At 34.8% G+C, this 25,466-nt stretch overlaps 1 protein-coding gene across 12 annotated transcripts in view; it reads left to right on the top strand.

Moving 5' to 3' along the window:
• Positions 1-25,466, top strand: part of Prkd1 (protein kinase D1) — a 314,640-nt gene that overhangs the window by 279,016 nt on the left and 10,158 nt on the right. For all 12 annotated transcript variants that reach the window (XM_013065310.3, XM_004864045.3, XM_004864046.3 and 9 more), the window contains 6 exons: positions 116-168; positions 1,759-1,831; positions 4,533-4,639; positions 14,179-14,340; positions 14,882-14,980; positions 15,816-16,083. In XM_013065310.3, the coding sequence (XP_012920764.2) occupies positions 116-168; positions 1,759-1,831; positions 4,533-4,639; positions 14,179-14,340; positions 14,882-14,980; positions 15,816-16,083 (762 nt within the window). The remainder of the gene's footprint in view (positions 1-115; positions 169-1,758; positions 1,832-4,532; positions 4,640-14,178; positions 14,341-14,881; positions 14,981-15,815; positions 16,084-25,466) is intronic.

Raw genomic sequence — 25,466 nt, 5'->3', positions numbered from 1 at the left:
ATCGAAATTACTATGATGTATTTAAATCCAATCCTGTAGGATTGATTTTTATTTATTTTGCTATTACCTCTCTAACTGACATCTTTGTGTTTGTATTTTCAACATGCATTTGCAGAAGATATTTCTGTGAGCATTTCAGTATCAAATTGCCAGATTCAAGAAAATGTGGTGAGTATGTACATACTAATACCAAACTTGGCAATGTGATTATTAGAAAATAAGAATATAAAATAGATTTTTATTAATCTATGGTTTTAATTTTTCAGTGTTTTCTAGAAAGTAAAATAGTATCTACTGAATATTTTTCTTCCATAAGATTTTAGAAACATTGCATTATGTTTGTTTTGTAATTTTGCTATAATCTGATCTACAATGTAGCAACATTTATCTATTTTCATCCCAGAAGATAGGCAGTTATGGTGTAATACTTGATTTTTCACATATTTACCCTTCTCATATTTTTTTGTAATACTAGGGATTTCACTCAGGGCCTGGTACATGCCACGAAAGCAATCCTTCTACCACTGATCTCTAATCCCCAGTCCTTGATATTGGAATTTTAATAGTCAATGCTACACAATAAAATAAATACATAGATAAAAGAAATTCACTGATTTGTATTGGTAGCTTAACCATGCCATTGTTCTCATTCCTTGTACCTAGGATTACTGTCAAATACGGGGATTGTAAACCCTCTTGCAGCTACAGTACCAAGCAGACCTCAAGAAATTTGCATAAATCTGACTTCATGGGTCCGCAGTCTGGCACCCTAATCACCTGTTCCAACCAAATCCATTCTTTCTATTCATTCATGAAAATTAAAGATCAGACATGTTATAACTATCATGTTTGCTTTGTTACATTGTCAGTATCCATAGCCAAAAAGTAATAAGGCCTTTTTCACTTCCTTCTAGTGACTCAAAGCTTTTGCTCTATTTTTCCTACTATACCTGTGACCAAAAGAAACCAGTTTATGCCTTGGCAACACTGATTTGAGTTTGCTTTTAAAAGAATACTTGCTTAAGCTCTATTCATTGCTACTATATCTTTACAACCCTGACTAAATTTTCATAAATAAAACAAAAAGTCAAAGAGGAATTAGAAGTAGACAACTTCATAGTGTTAAATGAACTCTTCAGCAGTCAATCACAACGTAGATTAAAACCATCCTTTGTTCTCCAATTATTATTTCGACAAGAAAAGAAGAGAGTTTCAGAACTTTTTACCTCCAGAAATGATAAAAATGGAATTGTTTAGCTGCTTCCCAGACAAGACCCGTAGTGGGCTGTCATTCTTCTATAGTTTCTCTGCATCACGAAGGGGGCCACAGCCCCTCTTTTTCCCTGCTTAGGTTCATCTGGATGTGGGTGACTAACTGGGGCACAGCAGGAGTTCCTCAGACATGTGATTGGGATCCACAAACACTTCATAGAATTTCTAAATACCGATTTTATTTAGCAACTCCCTTTCTGCATACTTAAATGACATTGTGTATTCTGGAGTTTCGTGTCTCTCTATTAAAACATATTTGATAACACATTGGAAAACCTCTAGCACTCAAGATCAGAGTCGTTTTCACAATATTACATTAATTAAAATGCTTTGAACATTATAGTCAATGAAATTTTATGAAGTATTTACAATTATTTTTGAAATATTCAAAATATTTATAATATGTTTAAATAGAATTATATGATTTGTTAGGAATAAAGCTTTGTTCCCTCTCATCTTTGTTTTTCCTTGGACTTGTACTCATAGGACATCAGCACAGTGTATCAGATTTTTCCTGATGAAGTACTGGGTTCTGGACAGTTTGGAATTGTTTATGGAGGTAGGTTAGTTCACACAAATAATATTTTCTAGAAAGAAATAAAAAGCAAGACCTTTGTGTATATATGTGTATGCCTCCATATTTTACCTTTTAAAATTTCTCTTGAGATAATCATTCGTTGAAAAACTGATGTATTTCTGTTTATAAGAGAAAGTTTCTTACTCTTAAAAAACTTATTTCACTTAAATATTGACAAACTATGTACAATATTGAAGCAATTTGCTTTCTTTAGGCAAAACATTAAAAAGCAAGGAAGTCACAGTTCATAAACAAATTTGTACTGTTTTCTTCGCTCTATCTTTGATCAGAACACCTACAGAAGTCCATTTTTGTTAACTGGACAAAAATTTCTTTAACTTTCTAACGCCTTTAACAATATATCTGTTTTACTGTAACGACTTCTTTTAATTTTTGAAGTAAAATACTAGGTTTTTACCTCTTGTCTTATTGTCAAGCCTTTGGGAATTTATTTTAACTTCTGTTTTAAATTCTAGCCTATTTAAGGATATTATTCAACCTTAGATAACACTTAATACTAATGGTTTACCTGCTCAATAAAAATGACATCACAAGTTTCAGTTTCTTACTGTAAGTTACAAATTGTCTTTTCTGTGTGAGGCTAAGTGCTCTGAAATAATCGTAAGGACTCCCTCAATTTTACTTGTCATCATATGTCATATGTTTAAATTTTAAAACTAAGTTCTATTCTGATTTACAAGGTCACTTTGATTCTCATAAAAATACTCTAGTTTTTTTTAATAAAAGATTTGTCAACGAGTCAACAACTATTTTGCTGGTGTAACAGGGGAGACCAAATATTAGATTATTGTTCTACAGTGCAACAGTTATGTGTAAAAAGTGAAATCACAGGAGAGAGGTGCATGATAAATATACATACATGTACATTGGTCGAGAGTGAGGCAGGGATGACAAATGAGATTTTTAGAAAGAGCAACAAGTGCCAGATAATTTGGAATATCAACACTGCAAGACTATGCATAGGAGGAAGCCTGCACACAGAAAACTAAAATATTAAGACCAGACGCATGGGATGAAGCAGAGGAGAACAGATTTTCAGAAAAAAAGCCAAGTCCTATAGTGATAGAGGAATCTAGATAAAATGAGCTGTGGTCTTGTAGACAGCAGTAGTCATAAAATGCTGGAGTTGAGATAAAGAGCATAGCAAGTCAGAGTAAAAGGTGATGATAAGGAAGTAGAGGTCGCAAAACAAGGCAGTGTGGTAGTAAAGGAAAGCAGTAGCCAAGGAGGGAGAATGGATAGTGAGAAAAGGATGTAGGGTGAAGGAACACCAGATTTATAGCAAATATTGAAATAATAGAATTTCAAATGTATGACTAAAACTTTTGAAATCTATTTTCTATTTCCATTTTCATTTTATATTTTCAGATTCAATTAATGCCACTATAGTCTGTACTTACTACAGTATAGTAGCATAGAAGTTAAGAATTTGGGGGTCCCCATAGACCCCATAAAAGGTCATGCAAGATACATGGAGTATAGTATAGATAAAAGTGGTAATGAAAATAAAATGACTTTGAGTACATAGTTAACTAGACACTTTTGTTCTTTATATATTTTCTTTCACCTAATCAGCACAGGGGTACCACTGAAGACAAGAAAACTAAAATCCTGAAAGATCACATGATTTGATTGAGGTTTCACTGCTAGTCAATGACAAGACCAGGACTCTATTGAAGGTCTGTCAGACCAATGGCCCAGGGGTAACACAATTGCCCTGGACAGCTAGTAATGTGGTCTTACAAAATTGTGCACTTTTAACATTATTATGTGATATTTTTAGCTATATTTTTCATGTCTCAGTGACAGAGTGCTTGAGTATAGACTGCATAAGTGGCAGTGGAATGCTATGTAGGGGTGGCCGCAGTGCGGTGCTAACTCCTTCTACTGTGCCTGCCACATTCAGTTACATCGAAATCCATGTGTATCTGAGGTTACATGTGTGTGTGCAACACGGCTAGTAAAAAGCATCCATTACCATCATAGTATTTCAGTCTACTTACATACGTGTGTGCCTAAGAAGACAGGTATTTATTGCTGTTTAGCAGACACATACATTATCTTATTTAATTATTGAATTTGGCATTTGTTCTGCTACTTTGTTTCAGTATTAAAATAAAAGTATTTTTGAAAAGGAAGTTTCATTTCTTGTACACATTAACTATATAATATATTTCACATGCAGCCCAAGACAATTTTCCTTTGCCCATTGTGCCCTAGGCAAGTCAAAAACTTGGATACTCATGTAATGCTTTTCTCTATAATATAAATTAGCATATCAAGACTTTAAAATTATACTTTCTTAACTAAGGCATTTTTCCTGGTGGTGTGAATATTTTTCTACTAAGCATATCAACGTCCTATTTCTAAAATATATGTTTTTAAGAGAAAATATAAGACTGTTGATATATTAGACTACTGCATACTTATAGCTTTTTATGGCCCACTTCTTTTATGTTCTAAATTGTGGCTAATTTTGGCACACATATTTGATTTAGAATAATGCATTAAGAGGTGAAATTTTTATGAATATAAGTCAATATTCTTCAGAAATGTTATTCAGTGGAATATTTTTATCATTTTCATAACTGTCCTTACAAATTTTTGCGCTCTTTAATATTAATATTTAATAATGCTAATGTTTTTCATTTTTACTTTAAAGGAAAACATCGTAAAACAGGAAGAGATGTAGCTATTAAAATCATTGACAAATTACGATTTCCAACTAAACAAGAAAGCCAGCTTCGTAATGAGGTTGCAATTTTACAGGTACTTCTTTGATTCTCATTCTAGAGCTGTAAAGTACCTTCTACTTCTGCAAAGCAAAGTTATCCAAATATCTGCAGCACAGATATTTAAAACACTAAAATAACTGAAAACGCAGATCAACTATCAAACTACTGCCTGGGGACTATTCTTCCTGAATCTAGGCAGCAGTTCCTCTTTTTCACTATTTAATTCCAGGTTTCAATGTGTAATTAATATTCATTAATGAGTAATGTTTCAGCATTTGCTCATAATGGACATGCTGAGACCATTTTGTTTTACATTATAAATGACCTTGACTTCATAAACATTCCTCCTTTATGCTGTGATAATTACATGACTTGAGAATTATCTGTCAGCACATCAGGTGTGTAAGATATGTCTGAGAATCAAATCATCTTGATTTTATTAATGTCCTCTCTCTCTGTATATAGAGCACATCACTTGACTCCTCTCATTAATAAAAGTCCCCTTTTTAAGACAGAATTTGATAATAAAATTTATTATGTGGTATATATAACTCTTACATGCATTAAACTTGTTTTTGCAGACCAAAGGAAAACTGAGAAGTTGTTTGCCTAATATAGTCAGCATAGCTATCTTGTATCCCCTATTTAGACCATTGATAAAGCCAATTTTTGTATAACTCCTGTAATTTTGTACGTATGGAAATGATCTTAATTTCTAATTCAGTTTTATTAATTTTCATTTAAATATTACCAGCAAAACAAAACAGATTACATCTCTTCATTTATTAATTTAATTGCCATTCATTGAATTCTACATGGTGAATTAAAAAGACATAATTTCTACCTTAAGTAAGGTCTTGTATGCAGATAATCAAAAAATAATAATACCTTTTATACATAAAAAATAAACTTTTCTGAGACTGAGAATTTCTAAAAATAGTGTTTTGTGGCTTTGGACAAGCAATGTAACACAGATCCCTAGTCACAGTGTTCTCTATCTTCATAAGAAGATAACTACAGAGTTAAGATTCCAATCCATAGATTCATGGCTTAGCACTTGCTAATCAGTTACCAAAAAAAGATTTTAAAAACTTGATCCTTAACTTGGCAATATTGAATCATAAGTAACAGGTGAAAATATGGCTTTTAACATCTTCCCAAACTTGGCCATTACCTCTCAGTCTCCACTCCCACGTGGTGTTCTCAGGAAAATTCTTTTGCAGGGAAAGACCTCCAGAGTTGGAATTTGTACCAGAGACAGGGCATGAGAGTTCCATAATTAGCATCTTTCTAGACTTTATTGCAACCGTAAAAGACTACCATATGTATGTAGAGGGTCTGATTTTCTGGTTTTAGGCCTTTTAATTGGCCCTTCTGAGTCTGTCAATATAGTATGAGCTGTTGACTTTGTAGTGAGGTAGAAAAGAATAAAATACACCTAAGTGTAAACTACTTCCCATCTCCTTTTCTAAAATTTGACTCACAGACAACTCAAATGCAATAAGGAGACATATGAAAACTTTTTTTCTTTATGATGTTTTCTAAAAGAAACTTAGAAAATTCTGACTCTTGAGCATATGAAAATGTCAGACATTTTTCATATTTTCATTATAGCCTGAAGACTCAAAAATCCTCATTATTTATCACTTGACCCCACTGTCCCTGTTCATTCTTCCATTCATTATTGGAACTAGTGTGTACTGAGTTGGCTCCCAAGCTAAGAACTCTTCTAGGTTCAGACCACACAGCATAGTAAAGATACACAGAGTTCCTTACTATTTTGGGTCTTGCAATTGAATTGCTTAGCTATGCCTTTAAAATGGATGTTTACAGGGCCCAGGTTTTAGCTCAATAATTCTGCCCCCTGCCTCACAAAGCACAAGGTCCTCAGTCTGATCCCTGGTATCAAAAAAAAAGATGTTTACACATATTTATATGTTAAATTTTTAATCATATAACCTGTATGGGCAGTCATTTTTTCCTTGGCATAATTAATATATCAGGTTTGGTAGTTTTTACTTCATCATAAAACTGCCAATTGTTTCAAGATGTATTTTGCCACTCTACTCTTCCCTTTGATGTTCTCCTTGCATCCAATGTCCTGACCAAGTTACAGCTCAGGATTTCTTTCACTGTCTTAGAGCTGTTGTGACTTACACCTCATTATATCTGACTACCCAAATGCACTGTAAACACCTAAAAGGGTTTCATTCATGTTTATGTGGTCCAGAAACCTACCAATTTCTTTACCTCATGGAATAAAATGCTTCACAGGTATTACTGAAAGACATACTTTTCATTAATTGACCATACATGATTCTCACCTAAGAAACTGGAAGAACAGTAACAAAAAACAGAAAAGGGCATAGAGAGTGTATTTTCAGGGAAATTTATTAGTATTAAGAATCAGACCTTGGAAAGTCCTTACCTAAATTACACACAGAATATGAAGTGGAAAAGGAAAGGAAAATTCTACTTTTTCTCAAGTCTTCTATAAGCTAAGGTGCTTTATTTTATTTTAGGGAAAATAAAACAATTACATTGCAATAAAATAAATAAAACTAAATTTCATAAGCAAATAATAACCAAATAACAGTAAGTATTACACCGTGTTTCATTATCTGCAGAGTAGTTACTCAGAGTATAAAACATAAAAAGATTCTCACAAGAAAGAAACAAATAGTAACACAACCCTTTCTTTTTAACAAACTAAGATAAACTAGTAGTATAAATGAAACCAATTAGCATATATATATTGAAATATTTCCAAACCAGTGGAATTTATAATTTGGGGAAGTGTTTGAATATCTCCTAACTTTCTATTTTTCTCTCTTCTATTTTGCTCTTTATTTATTTACAAGTAAAATTTTGACCGGAGGTTCTTGCAGAGCTGCAGGAGGAAGAGGAGGATTTTCTCCCATCTGGCACATTAACCTGCTGTTTCCTAGAGAATCAGAAGAAAGGGAGCCATTGAGCACAATTTATCAGGCTCTAGGCTTAATCATAAACTAGGACCCCAGATTCCATAAGCTAGAGAAGCACAAGGGAGACACACAAGTGCTTCTAGGGGTTACTAATATATCCAGAGAAACAGAATTTTGTCCCTGAAGTCTATCGGCTTTAACAATTAATAGAGATACTTCAACTTGTTTCTTCCACAATATTTGGAACTATATTAAATCAGCATCCATATGTGCTAAGTAGGGCCAGAACAAAAGTATAATTACAGTTCAGTTCTGATAGATGGTACAAATAAACACTGTTTACCAGGAAAGGTCTGAGTATTTCTGAGTCCCTCAAGTTCAGTTTGTTAAGTTTGATTGTGGCCTCATTACTATAAATTTCAGCCAGTAATACCTATTCAAAAGAGGCTAAATTGTTTTATCTAGCCTGGTTAAAGTAATTTTCATATACTTACTATTTGTATGCAGTTATTTATGTTAACTTTACTTTGTTCTAAGTTAATAGCAATGTCAGCTTCTAAAATTTTGCAGATGAAATTTCCCAAAATATGCTATCCCCTAAAATGTAACACCTGAAGTATAAGCCTGTTTAAATTTTGGAATGGTTGCAACTAAACACAAAGTGAAAACACAGTCGCATGCAACAACCAAATGATCTCTGCACACGATAGACCAAGAGCTTCCAGGTGGTAAAGCACACAACCTTTGCTTTGTTGGTCTCAGAACAGAAGCACCTGTGTCATCATCAAGAAAACACAGCAAGGATGCACACTGATGGAAAGTAATTACATCATTAGAGTAAAATATCTTCTTACATAAGTCATACAATAACACATTTGCAAATATCCAAGTCTTGGTGTGAAGAGAAAAAAGGGAAAATAAGCATCCTTGAGACAAAATTGTGCAGTATGGGCTTCTCAAATTCTCTAAGGAAAAGCATCCTACCTCTTTTTTCCATTCCTATTCATTGACCTTTTCCTCATGCATAGGCACACAAATGAAATAAAAGACTTTTAGGTGTTGAGACTATTAGTATCATTAAATTATAATGATAACTACTTATATTGAGCCATATTTCAATTTTCCAAATTTTATTTCTATACACTAAATGATAAGGAAGCACTGGGATTTTTGCTTTCTGGTAGTATTGTTTTGTTATTTAACTGTTATCACTTAAAACCATTATAATTCCCGGTAAAATATGAAGCCTTAGGTTTTGGAAAAACCTAGTCCCACTGTATGAGAACCTCAAGGTGCTCAGAATGAATGATGAAAGAGGCAGTTATATCCAGGATTCCACTGAGTGCAATTTATTGGTAGGACTTATGAGAGAAGTGTGATCCTGAGTGTAGATCAAGAGGGTCCTCAGAATTTGCATGAAGGGTCAGCATATAGGTTAGAACAAAAGAAACTTCATCAAGCCAGAATGTACCTGGTTTATCCTAAGCTGATATCAAAAGGTCAGGCACATTTCTGGTGCTAAGGTCCAGTTGTAAAGCTCCACATACCATTCTAATGGTTTGGTCTGTTCATAGTTGTGGGTAAAATATAGAGCAGTAGGGTTACTCTGCGGGAATCATAGTGTTAGACCCCACACTTTATTTAACTCCTCATATTCCAACAGTCATTGGCAAAATCTCATCAAACTTTTTTTTTTAACCTGCCACCCAGGGCTGGTAAAGGCAGCATGGGCAGGTCATATTATCCCAACCTACTTGTAAAATCTCCAGTTTTCGCATGTTTCTCCAATCTCAGAATATCTGCCTGGTGGCCTGTATTGCCTGATATTTATTACCTACTTGGAGATGGGAAGGCTAACAGGATCCCATTTGTTTTGTTTCCCCTCTCAGAACCATCTTTATAACCTGATCGCTATCATCTGCACAGCTTATTTTCAATTCTTCATTTCCACCCCTGGGGAAATAATGGAATCATACAAAGGTTTTCACAAATTACGTAAGGAAAGATTAGCATGGTGGAAAGAAATACCCTGACAATGGTAGATTTGTGATTTCCAGGACCATTAAATGAAGCAGGATTGTAAGAGACTGTGATTATAAAATGGATAAGATGGTGCACTTTTTCTCAGCTTAGAAAACTGGCACCAAGGAAAATTAACAAAGCTACTGCTTCAGTACTGTACCTTTGAGAAAGATACTCATGGCCTACCAGTACTGCTAGACCACAGATATTCTGCTTTTTACTCCATTATCATTTAGAATTTAGATCCTGGTCTCATCACTTTCAACTCTCGTTTTTCCTGCCACAACTTGAGCTAAATTAGTAAGTCCTTTAATTGAAAAGTCATCAGGGCCAGGGATTTAGCTCAGTGGTTCTGCCGCCTGCCTCGCAAGTGTAAGGCCCCAAGTTCGATCCCTGGTACTAAAAAAAAAAAGAAAGAAAGAAAAGTCATCGGAAGTCCTCATATTAATATTGTGTTGCACCTAAAAACCTATTGAAAAGCCAGGCTTGGTGGTACAAGCCTGTAATCCTAGTACTGTAGGAGGCTGAGGCAGGAGGATCACAAATTCGAACACAGACTGAGCAATTTAGCAAGTTAGTTGGACCCTGTCTTGAAATACAAAGGGCTGGGAATATAGTTCAGTCCCAAGGCTCCAGGTTCAATTCAGTGCCAAAACAACAATAACAACAACAGCAACAACTGTTGAAAAGAGTGTAAAATCTTCTCCTCATCTCTTGTATGCTTGAATAGAATAAACCTGATGGTAATAGAGTGAAAGGTGAAAGATAAGAGAAAAATATGGCAACTTTAACTTATCATAACTAAATATATGGGATAAGTTTTCAATTCTAGATTTATAATAAAGCAAGACATTTGTATTATGGAATATAAGTATATACTCTGTATCAATATTTAAGTCATATTTAACATGAAACCAAAAATATAGTCTAGAATATACACAAAAACTAAGAATTAGTTAATTAGCTGTTTTAGTAAATTATGACTACTTTCATAAAAGTGTGCATTTCCAGTGTCTTCTTTCCATTATTGCATAAGATTTTTCTAGGCAACTTAGGTCAGGAAAATTTTTGTCCTGATCTCTGATTGCTACTTCCTCCCAGACTTTCAAACAACTTATATTCACCCCTTGGATATGTCATCAATCTGTTATGTGTGAATGCCCACTATTCTTTCCTGTCCTTGACCAAATGTTTCATTTCCTGAAAATTAAATTACTTACATGCAACAAACAGATGGTCAAAGAGTCCTGTAGAAGCTTCCTCTGCTATGAAATTTATTATTTGAATTCCTGTGGTAAGCCTTAGAAGTTAGCAAAATTCTTTTTTGTACACTACTATGCCATAGTTATTGTCTTCTTGTCATGTTAAAATTCAGGTACTTTGGACATTGGGAAGAAAAGGTTAAAAAGCTATTTTATATTTTACATGAAAAACTAGAACTGTAATCAAGTCACATTGACTCCCTTGATTGAAGCTTATCTTAAAGTTTTAAAGTATTAAAAATGATAACATAAATTATATATGAAAATAGAAAAATAACTTTAGCTTGATTTTTTGTTTCCAGTCTTCAAATATATTCTGTATTTCTAAAAAAACATACTTATCATCATTTTAGTGTAGGGAGATTGGATAAATAATGCATGATTCTTTATATCCTGTTTTATTTTCTTTTGTTACTGTCAGATATAAAAATCTGGCCATTTGGTTCAATGCAAAAAAATCAACTCACGAAGAAGTTGTCTGGGATTACTTTGTCTCAACATATATAATAAATTTAAAATATCAATTTATTTTATATCAACTGGTAGAAAGCAAAATTATTTTACTTTTGTAAAAATTTTTCAAGCTGTTACTCGGTATCCTTCGGGAAACCTATAAAGCATAAAGACTTTTTATAATAGCAAAGGCCAAGTGAGATGATTATGTGAATTTAACTTTTCTAATATTTTAACCAGGTGTATATGCATGACCTTTAGTCAAACGCTTTTCATGGAACATGTTTCTTTTCAAAATCTATGTACTAAGTCCTTTATTGGGAAATGGAAAAATTGTTCCTATCCTTACCATAAAGGTACTGTTAGCGTCATTTGTGGAGTCCTTTGAGCTTACAAAATAGATGATAGTGAGCACCCTCATTATCTGCCCCATAATTTTTGCCTAAAGTAGTCTGGGAATACTCCAGTTAGATGGCATACATTAAAGCTGTTACCCTCTTGGTAGAGGCTGCTCAAGCCATATTGTGGAATAGGGCAAAGGAAAAAGAATATATTGAGTGAAATACTTTAATACCTCGAAGAACTCGTATATTTGGGGGAGTTCACATACAGGCACAGGAGGAGCGAGGCATATATATTCAGGAAATTTAGTGAGGAGAGTTTCTGGGCCATCTGTGGACTTTCTTTTCTCCACCCTTCGGAGTCTGCGATGAGGTAAGCAGAAGAAGCAAGCTAACTGGTTACAGCAAGACTCTTTTTCTCTCCTACGTGCCTGGGCCCCAGAAGTCACTGTCTCTTAACCTTCATGGCTTCTTTTTCTCTCTGTTCTTCCCTCTGCCTGCACAGAAGACCCTTTAGCCTAGCTGGCTACTTCTTTTGTTCTGCTTCTTTTTTATTCACTCTTCCTACTCCTCACTGTCACATAAGACTTAATCATTTAAGAAAGCCAGACTCCCCAGAACACTGCCTAAGTCCTTAAAGGTAGATTAAATTGAAAGAAAAAAATCAGTTGAGAAGATGCTTAGAGGAACGTATGCTTAACACATCTCCTAGTGGACTTTTCCCAGAAGAATCAGAACTTCTCTTGTGATCTTTAAAGCTTCCTCTACGATCCCTGATTTTAAAAATCAGCTGAGACCTTTGGGCACCTAAAGGCCAGGGATCTGTCTGTTCAGGGTGATTTCTCTATCAGGGCAGGGGATATAAGAAGGGACTGAGACACCATGGGGCAGGTTCTGGTATGAATAATGCTATCCCCTATAGTCCATATATCAAACATATACATCATGTGGTGCCTCCCCTTCAGGATCTGGTTCTCATAGTACTACAAGCCAAGCTGGTGTTATGTGTAGGCAGTCAGATATATAAAGTAAGAATAGTGGTAGTGTGAGCTTTGCTAACCCCAGCTGCCCTTCTATATGCTTCAGTTCTGACCAGGAGAGAACAACTCTGGAGGCCTGGTCTATCTGAACTACTCAGATCTGATGAGTTAATAGTGCAATAATTTCAAGAATAATGCCTATAGCCCTTAAGAAGTGAAAGGATATTAGGTAGAGGTGTAAACATCTATTCAGACAATTTTAATAAACTTGTCATTCCTTGACCACATTTTGCTCCACATGATCAAGGACCAACATCAGTATAAAAAAGGCTCATCAGTCGTCTATGGAAGAGATCAAAATAGCGAAAGCAGTGAAAGGACAACTCAAGAGGTGTTATCACCATGAAAGCTATTGCCAGCCATAGCCTGGCTCTTTACCCAATGGATTTCCAGCATTCCTGGAAAATGGGCACCAAGGTGCATGACCACAGCAGTGTAGATTCACCCATCACCTTCTACTGGCTGCCAGCACCCATCTGTGAAAACACTGAATAGTTAACAATTACATGTTTTAAGTACTTTATTTTGTGAAATTTACATTCTATATATAATTTTATTATTCAACGAGATTGTTTTCCCTAAAAAAACCTTTTTTTACAGTTCAGCTGTTATCATATTTTGCAGAGTGAGGGAGTAGGTAATTTTTTAATAATTTTTTTGTTTCTCATTAAAATATAATTTCTATAATGTTAAGATTTTTTGCTGTTGTACAAAGAAAAACTAATATACCGACAAATACATACATATGTAAATGCATATATACATCGAGGTCAAATAATCAAAGGATTTTCTTTTTGATCCAGAACAACTCTCAGATTTAAGCATCATTACAAGGTATGATATGACTCTAAGAGTAATTTTGCTGGATTTAAATGGCAGTGAACATGAGAAAGAAAATGCTGCCTACCATTACTAGCCCTTACTTTATTGTGGAAATACTTGATGCTTGAAACCCTTGCACGTAGCATGGTGTCCTGAACAAAGCAAGGGCGCAATAATAATTTTCCTGCAGTATTCATAATGATCTTGGCTCTGTATCAGAGCTTCTGTGACAAACTACTGAAACCTCTAAGAGCAGAGCAACTCAGAAAGGTTTGGAATAAAGTGCTTCTTCAGTGCAGTTAGATGTATTCCATGTACCAATTTCATCCTTTCTACGTTTTTTATCAATTGTGTAGAGATGGCCTAGTACACTTTTTTTAGGGTGGTGTGTTTAATATTGGAGATGGTCCTAAGAAATTGCAGATTTCTCAATATGGTATTCTAATTAAAACCTAATTAGCAATTCACTGTGTTGGAAGTTGGATTTTTAGCATAGAAATAATTTCACTGTGCATAGAAAGTAAAGATATATTTTCCAGAGACAGAATTTCAAAAATATAAGGCAGCACATGTGGAATTCAGAGGTGTTAAAATCTTAAATGTGGGTTTCTCCATAGCTTTAAGCTTAAGCAGTTTTGTATAATCAGTGAGCATGCCAAACAGTATCAAAAAACTCATTTTCTTCAAGTGCTTTATTTATCTTTAATAGAACCTTCATCACCCTGGTGTTGTAAATTTGGAGTGTATGTTTGAGACGCCTGAAAGAGTGTTTGTTGTTATGGAAAAACTCCATGGAGACATGCTAGAGATGATCTTGTCAAGTGAAAAGGGCAGGTTGCCAGAGCATATAACGAAGTTTTTAATTACTCAGGTAAGAAATCAATTAGAGAAAGAAAAAATAATATTTAATATCAAATGTTATCACTGTTTAACCACAGCTTTCTACCCTTGTTGTTTAGTCTCTACTTCCGATCTAAACATGCTAGAAAAGATTGCAGGGGCTTATTGTATTTTCTGAGTTTCATGTCTGTTATTTAGAGTGCAGTGCACCAAATTAGTGACATGTGAGGAGGCCTATGCATTAAAGTTATTCCTGCAATTTTGAAAATCACATTGCTGTAGTCTTAGATCATTAAAATATTTAAATGTGGGTATCCCTGTTTCCTATTGAAGCCCTTTGTCTACACCTGTGTTGATTGCTGCATGAGCACCATAATATGCTACTTCTTCCACTGAGGTTGCCTTAGCAACCTGCTATGTTAATCTAGCTCATTTCTGGGTCTTCAACGTAAAGAGCCTTGACCGGACATTGTCAATTTTCTCTTGGCCTTGCAACTTTATGCCCTGATAGAAGACATCTTGAAATTAATAGACTGACATGAAATTATTTTGGTGATTTTCTTCTTTTATAGATACTTGTGGCTTTGCGGCATCTTCATTTTAAAAATATCGTTCACTGTGACCTCAAGCCAGAAAACGTATTGTTAGCATCAGCGGATCCTGTCCCTCAGGCAAGTCGAAAAGCCTCTCAGCAAAAATCCAGTTGATGGCACCACTGCCTTCCATGAAGCATCCTGTTACCTCCTTTTGCCCTCAGAACTTTTATTTCATGTTTTTTATGTGGGTTTTCATCCATTTGTTACCTTGCTGGCTTCTTGATCTCCCACTTTAATAACATACACCTGTGCCTTCTCAGGCTGCTCTTTGGCTTCTCCAGAACTGGCAGCCCTAGCCCAGTGTTGAAAGTGCTGGCCTTGAGAGTGAGGACATTTTAGAGTCCCAGAGATGCTACCAGCTCTCTCTTCCCTTACTCAACTAAGGGGGTGGAAAACAACTCTGTCTCTCCTGAGGGAATGATGGATCTGAGTGACCTAGGTGGCTGTCTTGCCTTGCAGCCCTGACACCTTCAGGTGCCAGCTGTGTGCTAGTGCAGAGCTAATTTTGAGCGTTATTACGGATGGCATGATTTGTCTCTGTACTTATCTTTCATCTTTTACTTGTAAGCCCTTAAGTCCGTCACTCTCTTGATTGGCATGATATTTTCTTGACTTGTGAAAAATATTACCAACTTCTAAATATACCTATTTTCACATTTGTCTCTCAAGCTTTTGGGGGAGAAAGGAAAAGTGTTTATAATTTTTGTGAATGAAAACATACTTTTCTATAGATATATACACCACTGTGTTCATGTACATAAAAAAGTAGAAAATAGTCATTTCTTCTACCATGAGAAATGCATATGATTCTGTGTGAAATAGTGTAGTTATTTCTAGCAGACCTGAGCTAACACAGACACAGACACATAATTGTGAACTCATTATTTCTGCAAACTCATATTGTCAACAGGTGAAACTTTGTGATTTTGGCTTTGCCCGGATCATTGGGGAGAAGTCTTTTCGGAGATCCGTGGTGGGTACCCCAGCCTACCTGGCACCTGAGGTCCTAAGGAACAAGGGCTATAATCGCTCTCTAGACATGTGGTCAGTTGGGGTCATCATCTATGTAAGCCTCAGCGGCACATTCCCATTTAATGAAGATGAAGACATACACGACCAAATCCAGAATGCAGCTTTCATGTATCCACCAAATCCCTGGAAGGAAATCTCTCATGAAGGTAGTATCTTCCATTCAAAGATGATTAGTGATTTAATTTTTAAGTGGTATAATATTAATTATAAATTACTCCTTGTGCCCACTGGAGTGGAAACACAATTTGATGGGGTGGATTGAGAAGTAAAGTAAATGGAAATGAAAAATATCTTTTAATGAAATGTATGCTCTCTCTCTCTCTCTCTCTCTCTCTCTATACATATATATATATATATATATATATATAAAATAAAGAAATTTAGAAATACGTATTAAGAGTTAATCAAAATAACCAAAGAGAATATACTCATATTTTGATACATTTTCTTAGAATTTATAAATGTTTATATATTGATATAATGATAATGAATCTTTAGTGAGGATTTACTTACCATGTACCTAATTTTTATTGAGCACTCTTAAAGCTTTGCCAACACAGGAACTTTATGACAGATATTTTAATTATCGTATCATATATATTAGTATAGCAAAGAGTTGTTTTATTTCCTTTGTGTGACATTACAGTATGTATATTGTATTAGGCCTCCTTGAAATTTTGGGATTGCTTCATTTCTTTAGTATTAGAACATACATCTGTGTCATTTCTATATATCCATGATTACTTCTTTAGGACAGATTACTTTGGCAGTGTTGCATTATTTAGAATTACATTCTTAATAAATATTTTCTTCCTCTTAAAGAAAAAGGGATAGTTTGAAAAGAACTGGAAGGGATTAAATGGGCAAAGAAAATAGTTGTTCAATGCTTTTGAAAGAAATTGCACAGTAAACATTCCTTGAAATTTATTTAATTCTCATGATGATCCTAGAAGATGAGTTTTTGCCATTATTACACTTGTATTTCAAAGAAGAAAACCAAAGCAAAAGAATTGATGATATCAGTCGGAAAAACTAAGCTGGTCAGGGCAAGAGTGAGTTCACCTCAGACAGTCTGCTGTGTGTCCTTTCACCACTAGCCCTGCGTCCTTGGTAGTTTCTAGGCAATGTCTAGTCCTAAATTCATCCTAACTGTTAAGGTTTTCACCACTTAAAAAATGTAACAAGTTCATAGACAAATCTCTCTTCTTTGATACCTATTATTGCATGCATTGGTATAGGAATGGGAAAAGCATGTGGATAGACAGATAAGGTACATTAAATTCTTAGATACAAAAAGTATTAAATGGCAAGAGCTATCTATTATCAGAGCTTAAGTTACCATTAGCAACAACCTTTAACATCCTCTAATTAGTTGTAAATCATACCTGGGTGGATATATAATAGAGGAATCTGTGGCCCACAAAAGAGCTATCATAATGCCAAAGGGACAATTAAATATTTGGGATAATTCAACAAAGATGAGAGTAAAGTGCAATTATTTTTCTTTTCCAGAAGACAGAAAAGAAGACATTATTGAATAATCTTGTCTCCAGTACTCTTGTTAGGAAACATTACTTTGAAACAGAGTTACCCTTATGCTTGTTACCTCTAATCCAGAAATGCAATAAAATAACTCAATGCTATTATCAAAGCACAAATCTTAAATATTCCTAGAGCCAAGCAGATAGTTTCCTGTTATTATCACTGTTAATAGAAACCAGAGACGTAGCTATCAAAGGCTCAAGGAGCAATTGTTGAGAAATCACAATTTACATACATCAGGTAATATGAAAGTAGATAACAGAACATAAAATATGTTTTAGGAATTTGAATGCTAACTGGGAAGATGAGTTATGTACATTTAGAAAAATGATAACTAATATCCTTGAATTGTCAGCTAGGTAAAAAATCAGGCTCTCCAAATTCAGAGGAGGGAGGTTCTCTATGGACTTGACTGGTCAGAATTGCCTTTTCAGAGGAAACGGAACTTAGCACTACCCATTGAAGAATGAGAAGGCAGAAGTATAACATTTTACCAAGAGAAAATGATACAGAATAATTCCAAAGGCATTTATATTTGACTAGGAAATACATTTTGCTTCACTATGGAAATGTCTGAGGGATAAAAATTTCCTCCTACTAAGACAAAATGATATGGAGACCAGTTCAAGTGGAAGATAAGACCCTCACTTTTCTAAAGGACTCAGTTTGGGAATTAACTGTAATCGTTAAAAGAAGTGCCTTCTTTTAGCTCATCTTTGCCTTTAAGCACATAACTGTTAAAGGCTGATAGAAGCTCTGGATGGCAGAAAAGTTATCTAATCTGCTGCTGTGTATATGAGCAGTACTTATAAATTAAGGTAGAAAACATTAAATTATATCAGAATGTCATCTGAAGTGTTAAGAAAGTAACCACCCCACTATCTCATTGAGAACCAACAATTCTCAGATTATATATGATGAATGAGTATTACATAATTTTAATCATGTGGGAACTCACAAATATACAAGCAAAACTACTGTTTGACAGTGATGATACAGCTGTTTTAGATCAGTTTTCATCTTTAGAATACTTTAAACGACAAAACACTAAGAATCAATATAGAAGGAAATAAAAATCTAGGCACTGCCGTGATTCTGAAGTCAAAGGCAAAGGTCAGTGGTCCAGCAGTTTGAGATACAGTCTCACCTTCCATTCTAGTTAGTCTTCCCTTACCTGCAAAATGGGGCAATGATTCCTACATCAGGAGGTTGTAATCAAGGCTGAATGAAATAAAGGTTGTGAGTGGACTCTACAAAGGCAGTTAGGTGTAGGGATAACCAAGGATTTCAATTAGGAGGAACACAACACTAAGAAGTTACCCTGGGTGATAACCACTGTATAATTTTAGAAACGATGTGAAAACTGATGGGCTTCTCTAATATTCTTCAGCCATTGATAGTTTTACTTTTTTCTTGGCATGAAAAAAACCAAAAATGCTGTAAAGTCTTTGTAGCATGCATGTATACATTGGAATGAGAAATTCCTTCATCATGTATTTTTTTGTTAGTGGAGACCTGGACTTGGTTGAATACCTATGTATTGTGATGCCTAAACAGTCATTGAGTTTCTTGATCCTCACAAAAATCCTGTGATAAGTAACTTTCTCTAGTCTCTGAATTAGGAAGAAACCAGGAAGGTTTAGTGATTACATCCCAGTTATACAGTGACCTTGAAATTAAGGGCAGGGTTTGAAGTCATTTATTAGTCTCCTTTCTTTACAACATACATTGTTGTACACCAAAAGGTGCTCATTTCTCATGGATTCATATTTAGGAACCTATAGGTTTTGATATTCATCATTTCCTCTTGCTATGATAATAAAGCTAGATACCGGCATCATCGAGAGATGCTTACAAATAATTATCAGTGAATTAATGAGGACTCTTGTGTTTAAATATCAGAAATGTATATTCAGGCAAATAAGATAATGTATTAACTCATACAACTGGGAAATCCAAAAGGTACACCTCAGATTGAGCTGTATCCTGCAGTTTGTATGTTGTTTCTCTATTTCTCAGCTCTGCTTTACTTCCTTCTCAGTCTGACTCTTCATGTTGCACAAAGCAATCCCCAGGCAGCTGCAGGCTTATGTACTACTTACTGTTGTACACAATCTCAGAATGGTAGAGCAATTGCCTCTCTGTGGCCACAGTCTCTAAAAGAAGTACGGTACCAGTTGGTTATGCTTACATCCCATATATCCCTAGGAACAATCCTGCAATCAACCTTAGACGTTGGATCTGATTGATGAGCCCTGTTACTTAGCAGAGGGGAAGTTCCTAAGGGAAGAAGGTGCTGGGCTAGAAACAAATGTAAAGCATTACCAAATATTCATTAGAAAAACGATTGTGTGTGTATATGTGTGTGTGTCTATTTAAAAATCAAGGTATGTTTTTTTAAATGAAAGAAAATTTGAGGAAGACAGCAAATGTTAAAATTAATTTAAATCTTAAATAAAAATATTAAATATTAGTAACAATTCTGAGGCATTTACTCTATAGCCAAGCACTACTCTAAACACTTTACATATATGGATTCATTTAAGCCACTCCACCCTTTGAGTAGATACCATTATTGTTTCCATTTTAGAAATGAAGAAATACAGTCACTGAGGGTGAGCCAGGTTTCGAATCCTGTCAGGTGGCCCCAAGGTAGATGCTCTTACCCACAACACTTACAGCTCCTTGGTTATCCTTCTAATGGATTTAGCCATCTTGCCACATTAATTTTTAAAGTGCTTTCAATGGGTCAGAGCTAGAGAAGCAATGTAATTTTTCTTAATCTCCAAAATACCTGCGAAACGGGATCATTTGGAATAAAGAGTTGAATTGAGAGCTTAACCACTTAGTGCATTGGTGACCTTACCCAAGTTACTTATTCTCCTAGGTCTCAGTTTCCCAACCTGACATATGGTGATATTAATTATACTTATATATACTTAATTATAGTTGATAGAATAATAAAGCTTTATATATAATTACATGTAAATACAACATATGTATGTATGTGTGTGTGTGTGTGTGTGTGTGTGTGTGTGAGAATGGATATCTAGAAACAAAACACTCCAGCTTGAGTCATGTAATTGCAAACAGTTGCACAAAAGGAGACTAGGTCATCATGGGAAGAGCCTGGGATCATATCAATTCATGATGTTGAGTGTTGAGTGTGTTACCACGTTTCATTTCATCACTGCTACTATCTGGATGGCCATTATCATCACTATATCCATCACTGCTGGTCAGTAAATAGACATAGCTTCACAGTCATCTCTGGCTTCATCTCATTCCAGGTTAGGATTAGCACTTAGCACATTCTTCATTCCTTGAAAGGGCTTGCACCCTTATTTTAAAATATTCATGTGACTTGGCACTTTTATCTTATGCAAAAGACAATCCACTGTCAAGCAGTTTTTTAGGTGACCATTTGAAACCAAGGAAAATTGCACCTTATCCAATTACCCTGAATGGCATGTACCAATATGCCTCTTTCTTCATTGCATTATTTAAAATTTCAAAAGACTAAGAGATAGACCAGCATGTTTGTCACATCTAGCACATCCTAAGGATCAATGCCAGATATTGCCAAATCCCCCAGAATATTGCAAGGAAATGGGTGCCAGGGAGATAGAGCTTAAATATGAGATATGGAAAAACTAGGTAATAATCAAAAGAGGAATATTTATGAGGCAGAGGATTTCTAATAATTTTGCCAGAGAAGCTATTTGATTATGGCTCATTTTAATTGTATGATGGTCTAACTCTAGATATATAGCAAACTTTTTCTTTGAACTTTGGCTGGCCAACATTTAATAAGAGAGCTAGTTTAAAATGAAGTTTCCAGGCTCCACATCTATAAACTGCCATTCTTGGCTGGGAATAGAAATAGTTCATAAATCACTCCTTCATACTGCACTATATCTACCTCAGGTCCCCTGAAAGCCCTTACAGTTAGCACTGTAAAAAAAAAATCTTCGTGTTAAGATCCTGATATCCAAGTGTAGAAAAATTATAAAATTCCTCTTTTGTTCTTAACATCTTTTTGAATCCATATCATCTTTTTATAATATATATATGTCAAGATATGTTCTTTATTCAAACTGTCAGATGTACTCCAATACAGATTGCCATGAAATAGTAAGAATAGAAAAGAAGCACAGGCATGTTTTGTTAGGAAGAAAGAAGAAAAATAGATAAAACCCGGGACAATACCAGAGTTATGTAATAAAGAACAACTAACACATCTTCATGATTTTGAGCAAATAAAGAACCTTAATACTTAAATGTTCCTTTGAGCCTAGACTTAGGTGCAGAGATTTAGAATCCTAGGTAATATTCTTTATGAGATATGGGTCATGACCTTGAGCTCATCAGAAAATAATAATTATCTATAGTAATTCCACATGTTGCTTATTAATCTTAATTTATAGATAACCTTTAAACCAAGTATGTCTGACTTAATTATAACTGTCCAAAAGAATTTAAGTACTGAAACCTGTACAATGCTGGGAATTAAAGAGGACCAAGAATAGGTGAAAAGAATTGGGAAAGCTCTAACTTCCACAGCTTGCATGAGATTTTTTTCCTAAGTGAAAAGATCGGATAAACAACCATTTGCATGAATCGTTTAATATGTGATTTGGTCAAAAGTTAAGAATCTGGAGTGTTGCATCTATTATCAATCTTTATTTTATATTCTCCCATATTGCGTGCCAAGCACAGTTCTAAGTTATGAAGTTAACCAATGCAATGATAATGAAGTGCACCAACCTTTTTAATGGTGGGGGGATTGCATTTCTAAAAATGTGTTTTTTCTCAAAGTATCTGTGGTAAAGGACCAGTTTTACTTTAATGTCTAATCATGTAGACGTTCATTGTGAAATACAATAAAAACGTGAAACCAATGGAAAACATCTGTGAAAGTTTCCAAAGATTCAGTCTCACTTTCCGTACTTATCTCGTTATTGACCAATAACAAGTAATCCATAGACAAGCACTGATCCATTGGCCTCACTTTGAATAACATTGCTTTAGAGTTAATGAATTAAACAAAGAAAAGAAAGCCTATTTTTTAGAAGTAGAGTGGTAAGCAGAAGAAAATTTTAATAGTTAAAATAGATACTCTGTAGATAATAGGTCTCGAAACAACATGACAAGTTTTTATATTTTATTTTGAATTCTTCTTTCATTAGATCTTTTCCCAGGTGTATGTGATAAATTCTACAAAAAATAAAATAAAAGTGAAAAGAAACAAAAGTGGAATAAAAGAAAAATCCAAGAGTAAATGGAGTACTATCTTTTGTATAATTATAATTCTTCTTCCAAGCATGGTCTAAAAGTTGTCCAAATTTCTAAATAAACTACATATAATATTCATATATAAGTATCATTCACTGATGAACTATAGGATTCCATTTCCTTTTCTATAACACCAATCACCACAGTGTGACTGAGCAGATGAAGAAGATGTTACCTCAAGTCTCTAAATCTATCATGTCCACACAAAGGAGAAATTTCAAGTGTGAAAGTCAAATGAATTTTTCTTTCTTGCATTCTTTCATTTGCTCAGAATCATAACACACATCTTAAGTGAATCCTGCCCATATGTGACTTGATTATACAGTGTTTGTTTTCCCCAGAGATTATTCTTAGAGAGAAATGACACAGGTAACCAAATGGTGTGGCTTGCATAGTTGGTGAAGTGAGATGTGATTTGCTTCAAAGCAAGTTGTCTCATTATGGGAGTGATGCCAAACCTGTAGGGATGGGAGAGAAAGCTTTGGGGAGAGTGATGATGCATTCCCATCATCAAAGCGATGAGTTCAATTAGGGATGTACAGTAAATGTGAGGGAGATTAGGAATGGGCCATGAAGATCATCTGTGAAATGACCACTTTTTTTTCCTTCCAAGTTTTCATATTTCTTTATATGCCATTAGGGAGGCAAGCAGGCAATAATCAACACAGAGGCAGTGGTGGAAATTGCCTTACAACGAGCCCCCGACCCTTGCAGACAGACGATCATTTTCTGTGTTCACAGGTGAAGTCTGAAGAAGCACCTATTCCCAAGTCACCTGCTGTGTTGTTACTGCTCAGCTTGGAGTCACAGGGGTAGTCAGTATGATCAAGATCACGATCAGACAGGAAGCTTTCACATATTGTACATGAAAGGGGAAAAAGGAAATGGCCTTGCATTAACCCCAAAGCGTGTTTTTAGTGAAACATTGTATTGTATCAAATTGTAATGGTGTATCAGTGACATTGGATTCCTCTATTTGTGGGCTCTGACTGTTGCAGTGGTAGTATTTATGGCTCTTCCTTTCTCTCATAAGAACAGCTATAATTTATACTTTGAGTTGATCTCAATCCTCAGCTGTACAGTATAGAAGACATGGTATCTAGAATGGCTGTAATATACTACTAAATTTATTAAAGTATATAAATCTTATTTTAAGAGCAATTTTTGCCTTTCAACTTGGTAAATTCAAATAAAATTGTTCACAAGTGTGTATTTTCCCCAGAAATTGAAGATTGAAAAATACAGCCAGTACAAACACAAAGAAAAGCTAAATAAAAGCCTACCACCATTACCACATGGTATGTTTTCAAAATCCAACAGTGCTCCAGAATGCTAAACACTTAAGTTGGAAGTAGCACTTTGCCATGAAAAGCAACCAGCTGTAGGTCTCTCTTTCACTACATATTGTTCACAACAAAAAATAACCCCATTGAGAATATGCCTCGGGTAGATGAGACCCAAAAATGCAATGGTACAAGAAACAAAAGAAAGACAATTGTCATTTTAATAAGTAAACTGTATTTGTAACAATTTATAAAGCTTGCAGATCCAGCAAGCCTGCTGAATTTTAATGAATAGATTGATTTGTCAACATATTAACACCACTGTCAGACGTAACAGCACACAGGCGAGGCATGGGAACTAGCCAGTGAATTGCTTAAAAATGCAGCCTGGGTGCCAGAAAATTTAATCACAAGTGATAAAGTAAAGTGAATTATATAGGTCAGAAACTCCATGGGGATTTAACATATTAAACTATCTCAACTAAAATTTCTGGAATTAACTGTGTTTAATGTTTTTAAATTTTATTCAGTAACAAATGACTTTACAATTTTGAACCAAAGGCATAGAATGATTTGAAAAGTATCTCCCAGAACAGTGAATTTTGTGTGAGTTTCTATGTATACACAAATATTTCATAATCCAGTGAGGTAATATCTGAAATCATATCCCCCTAGGAAAGAAATAATCTATTTTTATGATAAATAAAATATAACTAATGGGATTTCTCTCTAATACATGATAATTTATAGAAAGAAATAGCTCAGAAGTCTTAGCAATAGCATTGGACTATAACCGATCAAAAGTTATTTGCCCCTCAAAACTGTAATATTTTCTATGTATTCTATTCCAATTATGATGCTAAAATTTCAGTTTTTTATGTACGTAATAGTTGAGTTGAAATATAATATCTAAATATATGGGGAAATGTCTGACTAGAAGATCAACAAAGGTTAAGTATTTGGCAAGTTTGCTTTCTTTCACAATAACAAATTGAAATAATATTTCATAATTCAAGATATTAAAAATCTTATCTAACCCTTATATTGCTCCATGATTCCAGTCCTCTGAGCAATTATCCAGAATATTCCTAAATTGCTCCGGTGATAGAAAATACACAATTTCATAAGGACCCCAGTTTTTTCTCAATTTGAGCCTAACACAATGAGCAAAAGGCTCTCTAGTTTGTGCCCACTGGTAGAACATGCCCAATCTCTGTCCAAACAAAGGCTCATCTCAGAGGTTTGGAAGCAGTCCTCACATCTCCCCGAGCTTTCTTTTCTAGGCAGTTTTCCTTCAATCTCCTGTTCTCTCTGGTCTAAATGCAATCATCTTTGTCCCTGTTCTTTTTAAATCATGCCCCAGAAAGGATCTGAGTCAGGATTCCATGAGTCTATTTAAAGGGAATGTG

This window comes from Heterocephalus glaber, unplaced genomic scaffold (genome assembly GCF_053883595.1).
Source record: "Heterocephalus glaber isolate CG9 unplaced genomic scaffold, H.glaber_assembly_v1.0 deba00001662, whole genome shotgun sequence".
Lineage (NCBI taxonomy): Eukaryota > Metazoa > Chordata > Mammalia > Rodentia > Bathyergidae > Heterocephalus > Heterocephalus glaber.
This window is presented reverse-complemented; position numbering and strand designations above follow the sequence as displayed.